Consider the following 14,579-nt stretch of genomic DNA (forward strand, 5'->3'; position numbering starts at 1 on the left):
TCAAATGTCAAATGTTGAAATTACAGATAATTCGGTTAAAACTTGTAGGTAAAATTCTCAAAATGCCGAAAATCCGTTATATGGGGATACCGAAATCCGTTATACCGAGGTACCGTTATATGGGGCTATACCAAAACATACGTTCATAATTATTTCGAATATAAGTTTTTTGGTCACTAAGAACCCTAAATATCAAATTATAGCTAATTCGGTCTAGAAATGTGAATTTAAACGTCAAAATACCTGACATGTCGGTAACGTTATATGGGGGCTATTCCAAAACATGGACCTATATCCACTAGTTATAAAAGTTTATTGACATTTAAGAACCCTAAATGTCAATTTATAGCTAAATAGGTCTGAAAATGTAACTAAAAACGTCAAAATGTCATAAATTGGGGTACCGTTATATGGGGGCTATACCAAGACGTGGACCTATGTCCACAACTTTGGTTTTATAAGTTTATTTATACTTAAGAACCCTAAATATCAAATTATAGCTTAATTGACCTGAAAATGTAGCTTAAAACGTCAAAATACCGTAAATCGGGGGTACCGATCTATGGGGGCTATACCAAAACGTGGACCGATATAGCCCATCATCGAACTCGACCTGCCTGCAAACAAAAGACGCATTTTCCCAAAATTTCAGACAATTTTGGTGGAGAGGTGTGGTGACCACTAAGAACTTCAAATGTCAAATGTTCAAATTACAGATAATTCGGTTAAAACTTGCAGGTAAAAATGTCAAAATACCGAAAAGCAGGAAGTACCGTTATATAGGGGTATACCAAAACATGTGCCTATGTTCATAATTTTTCGAATATAAGTTTTTTGGTCACTAAGAACCCTAAATATCAAATTATAGCTAATTCGGTCTAGAAATGCGATTAAATCGTCAAAATACCTGAAATCGGGCGGTAACGTTATATGGGGGCTATTCCAAAACATTGATCTACGTCCACTAGTTTTGTTATATAAGTTTATTGACACTTAAGAACCCTAAATGTCAATTTATAGCTAAATCGGTCTGAAAATACAGCTAAAAACGTCAAAATACCGTAAATCGGGGGTACCGTTATATAGGGGCTATACCAAAACGTGTCCACAACTTTTGTTATATAAGTTTATTGACACTTAAGAACCCTAAATGTCACATTATAGATAAATCGGTCTGAAAATGTAGCTAAAAACGTCAAAATACCGTAAATCGGGGGGTACCGTTATATGGGGGCTATACCAAAATGTGGACCTATGTCCACTAGTTTTGTTATATAAGTTTAGTGACGGTTAAGAGCCCTAAATGTCAAATTATAGCTAATTCGGTCTGAAAATGTAGCAAAAAACGTCAAAATACCGTAAAACGGGGGGTACCGTTATATGGGGGCTATATCAAAACGTGAACCTATGTCCACAACTTTTGCTATATAAGTTTATTGACACTAAAGAACACTAAATGCCAAATTATAGCTAAATCATCGAACTTGACGTGCCTGCAAACAAAAGACGCATTTTCCCAAAATTTCAGCGTTCTATCTCCATTTTTGTGGATGCTAGAGTGATTACCACAGACGGTCGGACGGACGTACGGACGTGCACAGATCGGCTCAGAATTTTACCCTGATCAAGAATATATATACTTTATAGGGTCGCAAATGAGTATTTCAATGCGTTACAAACGGAAAAACAAACTTAATATACCCTCCATACTATGGTGGAGGGTATAAAAACAGTGCTGGAATATTAAAATGTGATATGTTTAGAGACAATTTGCTGAATTGTCGAAGAGATTTGCTGATATCGATTTTTCGATTTTTGTCCCGGGTTGGGACCAGTGTGCACTGTATGTTAAATGGGAGCTATATCGAAATCTCAGCCGATTTCAATATTATTTGGCAAACTTATTTATAGTCCGAATTGGGTGACATTTTCCAAATTGCATCAAAATTGGACAGAATTTGCGTGTTTGGTGCATCAAATACCTCAAATCGGGCGAAAAAAATATGTGGAAGCTATATCCAAATCTGATTCGATTTTCACCAAAAGCAACAGCGTTCTTCTTATGACTAAAAAATATGATCTTCCCCAATTGACAGCTGAATCGGCCAGTAAATCGCGACAGTCGGACAGACGGACGGATATGAAGGATATAAATCGACTCAGAAAGTGATTCTATGTATCTTTAAAAGGAACTATGGAACATAATACCCCTTACCACAGAGTGGTGCAGGGTATAAAAAGTATTGAATATGTCTTAGATTGAAAATATAAGGCATATCACATGGACGCGCACTAATTGTAGGTATAGACATAACATTCCTAAACAAAATTGGAACTCATATCGTTTTGATAGAGTGAAAATTAATAGTCCTTCCTAAAGACATGTTAAATGCATATATCTGCGTATATCTTCGATTGAGCTGCACTTTAATTAGCACGTACATACTTTCAAAACGGCCATACATTTGTCTTCCATTTTTCTTCCTCTGCCATAATCTGTCCGATTTATCTTGTAATTATTCTTGAGTTGCTTAGTGTTATCTTTCATATTTCTTAGCTGCAAGTAATTAGTCATATCTTCAAATCGTGTTTCCGAATCTATGATTTTTGTGTGTTGGTAGTTGTAAGTTGGCTCTAAATTTGGCGAGAATGCATGTCATGGCAACTTTATTTATGTGGCCAACATGATTTAGCCATATATGTTGACAGCAAATCGTGTAATGAGTTGTCTAATCGTGTTGCACACAAGAGAACGCATTTATAGCGCTATGGACAAATAAAGTTATCAGAGTGTTTTTGGATTATTCTGTAGTAGTTAATCAAAATATTCCAATTATGTTTATTTGTATTTTATTGAGCGTATTTCTGTATTTGTTAAATATTTATCAAATGTTTTTTTGTTTCTGTTTTTTTTATGCTCAAAGATCTCCCTGTATTTTATCGACAATCGTTGCATACGTCAGCACTTGATGTTTATGCCGAATGGTGTGAATGAATATTGGCGCTATTTTACGTATATGCTTCTACATTCTGATGTGTTGCATCTCATGATGAACATTTGCTTACAGGTAAGTCCATATTTGACCGGAAAATAATGTTTTCAATTTAATGAGGCCACAATAATTTATATCTTGAATAAGTGTTATATCGTAGAGACGATCAAGTAATGTTTAGAGCATCAAATGGATAAGAAGTTTTAAAAATATTAGTCACTGGCACAGATGCGAGGCTTAATTCGATAGAAGAGTGGATTTAAAGAGAATATGTAAAATATAATAAAAATACATCGATTTAACCTAAACCTAATCTAACCTAAATTTGGGATAAATAGCTGTGTGGAGCAATGAACATCTGCAAAGTAGATTCTTGACCGTCTTTAGATCTTCTATACTCCACATAATCTACTGATCATGCAAACTGATTTTGGCCCTTAGCTTATCGAGAGGTTCTACATTGGGGGATCGCAGGCTAGATTGGCTTGGATATTCAGCATACCGGTTTCATATGTAATATTCGGTGCGCCTTCTAAGGCTATACCTTTCGAAGTTTTTCGATATAAAAGCACATCGGTGGCTTAACACATTATATGTGTATTTCGATCGACTGAAAGGCAAACCGAGCAGGTTATCAGCTAATTTGTTTCCGATATTGTTAGTATGACAATTTTTGGTGGAGAAGTATTGTGAGCATTGGGAACATCAAACGTCAATCAAGTTAAAATCTTCAAAATATCTAAAATCAGGAGTAATATGGGGGTTATACCTAACCATGGACCCATATTGACAATTTTCAGTGAAGAAGTGTTGTGACCACTAGCAAACGCATCTGACAAAATACAGCTATGTTAAAAATGTTTGGTGGAGAAGTTTTATGACTATTTGGAACCTCAAATGTCAAATAATAGGTAGTTCGGTCAACAACAAAAATTTTAAAATACTTAAAATCGGGAGTTACCGCTATATGGAGGCTATACCAAGCCATGATATACATATATATATTCACAATTTTTAGCGGAGAAGTTCTTAACCACTGGGAAACCCTTATGTCAAATTACAGGTAGTTCGGTCAAAAAAAGTAGCAAAAATCATCACAATGACTAAAATCAGGAGCTACCTTTATATGGGGATACACAAAAATATGGACAAAATCTATCAATTTGTTCGTAGAGTAAGTGGTTCAATAATAAATGTAGCTAAAATCTTCAAAATACATTGTGACCACTGGGAACATCAAATGTCAATCAAGACCTGTCGAAAAAATAGCTAAAATCATCAAAATGCCTAAAATCGGGAGCTATCTTTATATGGAGGCTATACCAAAATATGGACATACGAGTATGTTGACCATTTTTAGCGGAGAAGTGTTGTGACCAGTAGGAACCTTAGTTAAATGGCAAATAACAGCCAGTTTGGCTGAAAATTGTACTTAAAATCCTCAAAATACCTAAAATCTGGAGGTACCTCTATATGGGGCTACGCCAAAACATGGGCCTATGTCGACAATTTTTTGTGGAAAGTTTTCAACCACTGCACAGTGGATCCACTTGTATGGAGAAAGTGGCCAAAAATATTTAGAGTGTAAAAGTCAAGCCAATGCGCCGATTAAAGCTTTGTGCTGCTGCGAAGAGTGTTTTAAGAGACCACGAGCGTAACATTCTCCCCCCTTTCCCCTCTGGAGGGGGTATACGGTAAGAATTGTTTTATGCTGTTAATACAAAATGACATGAATAAAGGTCGCGATTATCTTATGATGCAAAAATAGGCTTGGGGAAACAAAACAATCTCCAAAGCAACATAAAATCCAACCAATTTAGCGATTTAAAAAAACCAACATTTTTGTCTGAAAATTGGTAAAATTTTTAATGTAGATCTTATAGTGTTTTTTCACGAAGACACATACCGCCCACGTAAGTCATATATGGAAGAAGAATTCTTGACCTTTATATTGATGCGAATTATGTTAATGTACGCGGTCAGATAACAGAGTTATACCCTAATATATACATAGAAACAATATTCTAGGGCAGCCTTATTCTGCAACCCACCATTTATAGTCTGGCACTAGATGGCAGCTGATTTTAATACTGAATAATCTTAAACATATGACCTACTTTGGAAAATTATTCCCGAGGTGGGCACTGGTGGGCATCATGACTAAAACCTTAGGTCAAATTTAAGTATATGATCGAATTGGCATTACAAAATACACTAAGAAAATATGCAGCTAACTAAAATTCCACAACACGCTATACACTATTTTTTAATGAAAACTAAGCTATTACCTCCTCCTTCAAAACCCACTATAATATTTTGCTATACCTATTAGTTTCGCGATATTTTGAATATATTTAATTGCACTTAAAATATAGGTTGTACTCACAACAAAAAATATTAGTCAAATGTTCCGACTTTTGAAGCTATTCTTCAGAAGATCGCGTTCGAATGAAACAAAAACTAATATATTTTTTAAAAGGTCTATGTCATAGCTGTCAGATTTGCCAGATGTTGTACTAAAATTTTGACATTCATTTTTTTATTTTTGGCCAATGGATCCACTGTGCACTGGGAACCCCAAATGTTAAGTTACAGGGAGTTCGGCCAAAAAAATTTAGCAAAAATCATCAAAATGACTAAAATCAGGAGCTACCTTTATATGGGGGATACACAAAATATGGACCTATTCTAACAATTTTTTCGTGGAGTAAGTAGTTCGATAAAAAATATAGCTAAAATCTTCAAAATACATATATTCGGGAGGTACCGAAACATGAACCTATGTTGTTTTGTTGGAGAAGTTTCGTTACTACAGGTAACCTCAAACGTCAAATTACGGTTAGATATGTAAAAAAATGTAGCTAATATCTTCAGAATACTTAAAATCGGGAGGCATCATCATATGGGGTTATACCAAAACGTGGGTCAATATAGCTCATCTTCAAACTTGACCTGCTTATGGCAAAAATACTCGCGGGTGCAAAAATATAGCGTTCTAGCACAATAATTGTGGACAATCCTGACAATGATTATTTCAATGAGATACAAACTGAAAAAAAAACTTAATATACCCACCAAAAATTGTGGACATAGGTCCACGTCTTGGAATATCCTTCATATAATCGTAGAGCCCGATTTCAGGTGCTTTGGAGTTTTTATCGACATTTTAGGCCCAAATTTAATATAATTAGGTATTTGGGGCTCAAAGTGGTCAAAAACATATCCATAAAAATTGTGACCATAAGTTTTAAATTTTTTCATGAGTTTTTGAATTTTAGGTTTTTTTGGATTAAGAATTCCCAGAGGTCAAGAAACTTCTCCAAAAAAAAATTGAAACTGCCCCTATTTCAAGTGCTTTGAATTTGTAGAGACATTTTCGGCTTAAATTGGAAGTAATTTGGCATTTAGGGTGGCCAATTATGTACAAAGTTTCATTCGATGGAGGGTAATAAAAGCTCGGCGTGGTCGAACTAAACGTTTTTCTATTTATTCTGTATTGTTCTCTTTTGCACTGTTAATTATGATGGTGTATATCCATAACACCGTTTTTGGATTAAAGTCACAAAGGCTTACAAAAATTTGGCGACATGTGTAGTACGTAACTGTTGCTTTGTGTGTACGATGTGCCATGTTATGTTTGCATGAGAGTTTTTGAGTCTAGGATAAGGCCTATCCCATCCCTAGTCTAGTAATCTTGGCAGACTAGGGATGGGATATAACTTTTTTCTGGGGTTGACCCAGGTCATTACTTGTGTGTGCTGATTTCAGGGCTTCAATCATGATGTGACTCACTCACCACATCATCCACATAAGGAGGTACCTTAATCCAATCGTGGTCAAGATTGATTAAGATTTCATTAATAACAAGGAGCCAAACCAGTGGCGAAATAATCTCACCCTTCGGAGTTCCTCAATTTATTTGCTTTTCCAGTCTGTCATTAATGATTCTACCCTGCAGCATGGTGGTTATTCAGGTTATGCTGAATGGTTCCAAATCGGCGTTTTCTAGTGCTTGTTTTATTGTTGATAGAGTCTATGGTAGTCCTAAAGACATCATGTACGGCTGTATCTGTCGATCACCTTTTAAGGTAAGTGTGTTAACTGAAAGATATGGTGTTTTATTTGTTCAACTTTTCTCGAATATATTGACGTGCGATGAACCTTTGTAACGCATTGAAATAATTATTCGCGACCCTATAAAGTATATATATTCTTGATCAGGGTAAATTCTGTGTCGACCCGTGCATGTCCATCCATCTGATGTAATCACTCTAGCATCCACAAACATGGATATATAAAGCCGATAATGATCTTTGCCTTTGGTACCGGACATTTCCAACGTCAGACGTTCTTCTATGGACTTTTTTTTAGTGTTCTGCGGATGAAGTATGTCAAAACTGTTTCAAGTGCCGACTAAACTTAGTTGGCTAGCTGTCCCGGTGGGCGTTATATTAAATCCCCTTTTTTATGTTAGCGGTAATACAAAGCGAAACATTCTAATACAATCGTTGTTTCTGTAAGACGGCTATTTGACCTTGTTATTTCCAGGTACATTATCTGAATATTCACTGTAAATAATGAGAGGATTGGAAGTTATGAGTTGTATATTATCACCTTGCGATTGTTAGAGTTGTTGACGAACTCATTTTTTTCGTTTTGTGCCCTTTGCCTGGCATATTTCAGCTCACTAGGTTTATCGACTGCTAGAGATAACTCGCCAGTGGATAAAACGGCGTAAATATTTTAATGTTGATGCGAAAAAGGATAGTTGTTTGACATCAATAGCACGTCACCCCATTCTTTTAAATTTATCAGATTATTTCCATTTTCTACTTATATTGGAAAAATATTAAAAATTTAATGTGTAATATATATCCTATAAATCTTTAATATCATTAATAAATAAAAAGCTCATAATATATGTATATTAATATTTTATAATTTCCTATACGTATTTGCAGCTTGTTATAGCCTTTTGTTTGGAAAGCGAACAAAGCCATTGGAAAGTAGCAACAATTTATATAAGTGGCGGAATTTCTGGTTCATTGGCCACACGTTATTTACAGCCCGAATTGTCGTTGATGGGAGCTTCTGCCGGTGTATATGCTTTATTGATGAGCCACATACCGCATCTTTTGAGGGTAAGTGAAGCGTAACCTTTTTGTTGCAGCCGTAATAGTAGCAGGCTGCTAGTAGCAGCCATCCAAATGTATAAAATAATGTTCTTGTGTTTATTATTATAAAGACGCACATCAATAAACGTGCGTTCATTATTGGTTAGCGGTTATTTTTATGAGTGAATCTGTTTTTCATCCATTGTGGAAATATCGATTGTGTGGTGTCGTTATTGTTACACGAATGTGTACCGTGAACGTCAAAATAAACTAAATACCAAATATTTTGATAAATTCATGTTCTAAAGGCCTGCGTACATAAACTGCCTTGCCTGATTGCCTTGCTTTTCTGCTTCATTTCTGACATAATAAAAATAAAAGAATAAAGAGGGCCGAGCAAATTTCGAACTGTGTTGCCCTTTTATTTTTTATTCTTTTATCAGAAGCAAGCATGGTAAGCAGACAAGGCAGCTTATGTACTCACCCTTTTAGAGTTTGCAAAAGCATAATTTTTTTTTTGAGATTTTTAAATCTTTTGAAATGCCTTATGTTTTTTTTAATTTTGAGCCATTATTAAGTATATATGGAGATTTATGAGTGAAATCGGACACTAAATCAAAAAGTGGTTTTTGATTTGGCTTAGGGCTTATCAGCAAAACATTTCAGTATATTTTCAGATTTTTTAACTAACGGTTCCAGAGATATCGCGCATTGAAAATCGAATTCTCTAAAAACTATACAAAGAAATACTCATAACCTATTCAATATTGGTCCAAATAGAAACAAATATATTTTGTATTTTTTGTTTTTTTATCATCTATCTAACAAAAAAATAGAAAAAAATTTGAACGGTGATCTTGGATGCAGTTTTCGCGGTTCAAAATTATTGATAAAATCAATTTTTATCAATGATTGAACTCTTCGATTTTCTTGAAAATTTTTGTCCTATTTGGTAGTGGGATTCGAATAATTAATATTTTTCTATTTTGTTTTAATTTGTCCTTTATACCAGTGTGAAAAATGTATTATTTCATAAAAAATACATTTATTAACATTTGTTTTGTTGTTTTATTTAAAAATCTATCTTAAACATTATAAAAACTTCTTCAATTTTCTATTTTGAAAAAGTTTAGTAATTATAGTACATGTTTATAATATATTCCTAAATAAAACAGCAAATCGATGGCTTACTTCCTCAATCTCGTACCTTACAAAAATGAGATTTTGACATTTTTATATCATACGATTGCTATTTTTTGCATTTTATTACTGCAACCACCTATTATCTCAATATGCTGTCGCGGTTCTCTAAATATTATTAAAATATATTCTCGTATCTCATTCACTCCTTTTATCATAACTGCCTCAAACCATAAGGAATCAGTAGACAGGTGAGTTGGTTTAGCTGGGCAGCTAAACAAATGCAGTGTATCGTGTGGTCGCAATCCACATGCTCCAGCATGTGTTGGGTATCCAGCATATGTTGGGTATAGTGGCGTCAATTCGGGCCCAATACTCGGCTGCATCGTCTATATCTTAACTGGGCTAAAACCACTTGTGTTTGCCTTGGCAGCTGGCGTTCTTCTGCTGCGATGTATGGGGCGGTGGTCTCCAAGTAAGGCATTCACACTGTATCTCTGTACTGCCTGCGCAACCATTTTAGGGTGAATGATATCCAAGCCTGCCTGATAGGCTCGTTGGTCTAGAGATTCTTTTTATACCTTTGGACCTCTCTCTCTCTCTCTAGATCATGAAGATCTCTCCTGACGTGCCTGGTCGGAGGAATCCTGTCCATGAAATCGTGACAGGGACGGTCACTGCGATAGCATCAAGCAAGTACTGAATCCACAATATCTTGTTGTGTTGACGCACCGGTAAAATCTTCGTCTCCACTGGTGTCATGAGGAGGCACCCTGTTGCAGTCCTCAGTGCGGCATTCAGGCAGGTTTAAATCTTCTTCCACTGCGTAACCTTTGCAGACCACGCTGGCGCCGCATAGCTTACCACAGACCGTACTATTGCATTGTAGGTGGTCAACAAGGATTCTTTGTCAGCTCCCCAAGTGCTGTCGGCCAGCGACTTGAACACTTTGTTCCTACTTCTGATCTTATCGCAAATAGCTGTGCCTTGCGCGGACGACTTAAACATGCTATCGAACGTTATATCCAGTATTTTGGGTTACTTAGTGGTCGGAATCAGAGCACCATCGACCAATATGTTCAGTGGGAGCCTCATTCCAGCCGTCCGTGTGGTGAACAGTGTGGCAGTGGATTAGCAGCGAATATTTTCATATTCCTCAGATGGAAGAACTGCACTAGGTCAGCTATGTATACATTTAACCTAACACATGTGTCATCGACGATAGGACCCGACGCCAAGATCGTACAATCATCCGCATACTACACGATATCTATGCCGTCTGGAGGTTGCAGAATTTCAGAAAGGTAGAGGTTAAACAGTTCCGGAGATATCACCCCACCTTGGGGTGTCACGACCGTGGCCAAAAATGGTAAAAACTAAATACTTCGTTGAACAAATTTATTGATGGGGAGTGATAGAAAACATATTAATTAAGAAGAATCTGAATTTTGGTATTGATACGTGAAGTAGTTTTTGCTATATGAGGATTTAAATCCGACAATTTTAGTTAATACGTATTTTTGTGTTTTTTTTTCTAAAATTAATAAATTATATTATGCGTTAATATTTAAATTTAAAAGTAACGGTCGCTGCAAAAATGGTTCCTAAGTTCTCTTGGGATGTAATAAACTTGGCTACACTTTTGTTTGCATGTAAATATTAATCATAAGGTGTTAACATTTACCCAAACATTTATTACTAAGTTTATTAATTTTCTAAAGCAAATTTTAAATTGAGTGGAGTGGGAAAAAAATTGTATAAAAGTGTATATCGATATTTTTTGCTGTATGAGTAGTAAAAAGTGAGTACTTCAAATACATAAAGGTCCCAGCTGCAGAGGTTTGCAGACGAATGTGTCATTTCTCTTTTTAAGCGACCACCTCACTGAGAGGATACCCCCTTTTTTAACAAATCGTTTTGCGGTGTTGGCTATAGCGCGAAAACGAATGAATCGATCATCATATATTTTTGTGGGCTTATTAAGTACCTAATAATCTTGCCTTAAAACGAGAGAATTTTAAAAATATAAATTTTTAAAAAAAATTTTGAACAACGAAAATCAAAACTCGATTTTTTAAAAAAATTGACCATTTTTGGACCACTAATCGGTCAAAAAAATTTTTAAAGGAAATTTCTCATATATAAAGACAAGAGTTTGATATATTCAATATGCTCACAAAAAATATGAAGACTAAACACCAAATTTCAGTCATATCGGGTGGATATTGAGGCCACAACACCTAAAATACCGAAAATGAGGAGGCACGGTTCTATGGGGGCTATAGGAAGACGAGGACCTATACCGACATATTTCTGATGGAAGGTTATAAGTCCTCCAACGGAGACTTAATACCAATTTTCAGCCATTTCGGTGTGATAATCAGGCTAAAACCTCCAAAATACCGAAAATCGGGAGGTACCGTCCTATGGGGGCTATATGAAGGCGTGGACCTATGTAGACAAATTTCAAGGTGAAGGTATAATGCCCCCTACGAAGACTAAATACCAAATTTCAGCAATTTCGGTGTAATAATGAGGCTAAAATCTTCAAAATACCGATAATCGGGAGGTACCGTTGTATGGGGGCTATATCAAAACGTGGACCTAAGCCCACAATTCTCTGTTGGAATGTTTGATACCTCTGCCGAAGACTAACCACAACATTTGAATACTTTCGGTGGGTCATTGTGTCTAAAACATTCAAAATACCGAAAATCGGGAGGTACGGTTCTATGGGGGCTATATCAAAACGTGGACCGACCAACCCAATTTTTTGTCCTAAAGATTGTAAGTCAATAATAGGTACGTGTACCAAAATTGATGTACCTACGACAACTCCTTCTATTTTTGGCCACAGTTAATATGAACTCGCGACATTGTGCGACTGGCCTCCGCACATATAGTTGATTACCCAACGTTTCAAACATGGCTGGAGAGTAGTCTTCTCTATATCCTCGAACAGCTTGGCATGGTTGACGGTATCGAAAGCCTTCAATAGGTCAAGAGCCACCATACTGTTCGGTCGCACGTCCTTTTCTGGTTCAGTCCTCTACTGATATGTGTGGATATGGCGTCGAATGCTGTTGTAGTACTATGTATTTTCCGAAATCCATATTGATGTTGAGCCACTGGATAACACATTCTCATCGTGGGGAGGAGTAGTTCCTCTAGGATATTTGCTACTGGCGATAGGAGCGAAATCGGCCTGCACGATTCACCTCTGCTGACATCCTTGCCAGGCGTCAGTAGCGGGACCTCCCTGCTAACTTTCCAGGCTTCTGGTAACTATAGGTTGAGGACCCTTGTTAAATACTCAACTCCGTTCAACTCTGTTCATCCATTTGCTTAAGCATTACCATCGATATTCGGTGTGGGCCCAACGCTTTGGATGATTTCGCGTTTCGGATGGCTTCTGCAACATCGTCCATCGTAAATTGTGCTAGTACCTCCTCGGCTGGGAGGGCTCTTCTTATACGTCGTAGCACTATCCTCTTCGCCCTATCACTATCGGGGTGCTCTATGAACTGCCTGTTAAAATAACACGCGCACCTCTTTGGGTCAATTACTATCACGCCGTTGAATGTAATTACTGTTTTGTCATCCTTTTTTTCCGGGTTCGAGAGTTATTTGACCATTGCCCAAAATTTACTTACTCCTGTACCAATGCACATTGGTCGCAAATGTGAATTCTTTGGCCAAAAGTCAATTTTTTGCCATTCTTTTTTTGAGTTTTTTCTTCGCAATATTGAAGTAAACACTCCAAAACAACAAAAACAAATATTGTTTATTCCAAATTTGCATTTACCGATAGACGAGAAGGAGGCAAAGTAGAGATTTGTTTACTGTGTTATTAATCGAGTTGACTGCGCAGTATTTTGTGATAAATTGTGGGTTATAAAATCGCAATAAGTAAAAATGTAAAGGTAAAACTCAAATATCGAGAAGAAAGACGAATGTAAATAGATTCATTTTCCAAAAAGAACAGAAGAAAAATTTGGTCTATGAACAAAGTTATCAACATATTTCTGGAACACTCTTAAATTGTTCTGGACCGAAATAATTTTGATCGCTAGTGGTCGATGTTAGAAAAAAATCAATATTACTTTGATGTGTATACTTTAATAAAAAATCATTTCAAGGTGCGATTCGTTGCGATAAACACAATTGCACAATTTTTTCAGGCTACATCAAATTCCGAAATATTTCATATTTGGCTGGTACAAATTTAATTCTAAGAAACACAATTTTGAACCGATTTTCCTGAAAACTTGCTATTTTTATTTTGAGAGTCCAGAGAATATTTCAACCAAAAATAGTCGACATAGGTCCACGTTGAGGTATAGCCCCCATATAAGTGTAGCTCCAATTTATGATAATTTGACAATTTTAGCCATATTTTTAACCCGATTTAGATGTAATTTTGCATTTTGTTTTCTTAGAAGATATGAACCCTTCGCACCAAAAATTATAAACATAGGTCGAAGTTTTAGTTTAGACCCCATACAATGGGATCACCCTGTTTAATATATTTTAACGATTTTTTGGAAATTCAGGGTGAAAATAGTTCTGAATTAATATTTTGTGACAGTAATTATAAATAAAACTAAATATCAATACAAAAAGGACGTACAAATAGTTTTGACCACAAAAATTGGATTTCAGACCAGTGTGCAATGTTGCATTGCTTCAGGTGGTCTAGCCACTTTTTCTGCTTATGTTCGCCTACTAGCCTCTTAACTTCAAGAGTAAGCTCTCTAAGTCTTGGGTCTTTAGGGTTCGTACGACGAAGCTCATCACGCTCATTCGCTAGTCCCGTCGAGTCTGCTGGGAAATTTAGTTTTATTTCGGCTATTCGACCGGCAGCTGCAGTGATTATGTCCCGGAAAGTTCTCTCAGCTACGTTAAGGTCAAGTTTCCGTTATAATTTTTTCTCAGATTTTGGCCTACAGATATCAAACCGATCAAAATTGAATCAAACAACCAACTACAAAAATGTACCTTAGATCTCAATAAACAACTTTCTAGAACATAGAAATTAAACCATTCAAAATTCAAGAAAACATTCAACTACAATAATGTAGCGAATATATCAGTATACAACTTTGTGGAACATCAGAGCCCACTACGAACTGTTCTTAAAGGTCAAAATAGCAAAAAACTTTAGAAAATATTCGATTTTTATACTTTTATCTCCGATTCTGGTCCATAGATACCGAACCGTTCAAAATTCAAGAATACAAGCAACTACAAAAATGTACCTAAGATCTCAGTTAACAACTTTCTAGAACACATGAACATTCTAGGAGCGGCCCTTTAAGCTTTAAGCCATTAG

The 14,579-nt window shown here is 36.1% G+C and overlaps 1 protein-coding gene across 1 annotated transcript in view; it reads left to right on the top strand.

The window, feature by feature from the left end:
• The window catches only part of rho-6 (serine protease rhomboid 6), a 30,064-nt gene that overhangs the window by 9,036 nt on the left and 6,449 nt on the right, over nucleotides 1-14,579 (top strand). Inside the window, exons 2-3 of the mRNA XM_073969487.1 lie at nucleotides 2,925-3,068; nucleotides 7,955-8,134. Of these exons, the coding sequence (XP_073825588.1) occupies nucleotides 2,925-3,068; nucleotides 7,955-8,134 (324 nt within the window). The remainder of the gene's footprint in view (nucleotides 1-2,924; nucleotides 3,069-7,954; nucleotides 8,135-14,579) is intronic.

This window comes from Musca autumnalis, unplaced genomic scaffold (assembly GCF_047663935.1).
Source record: "Musca autumnalis isolate F117 unplaced genomic scaffold, ASM4766393v1 scaffold_2, whole genome shotgun sequence".
NCBI lineage: Eukaryota > Metazoa > Arthropoda > Insecta > Diptera > Muscidae > Musca > Musca autumnalis.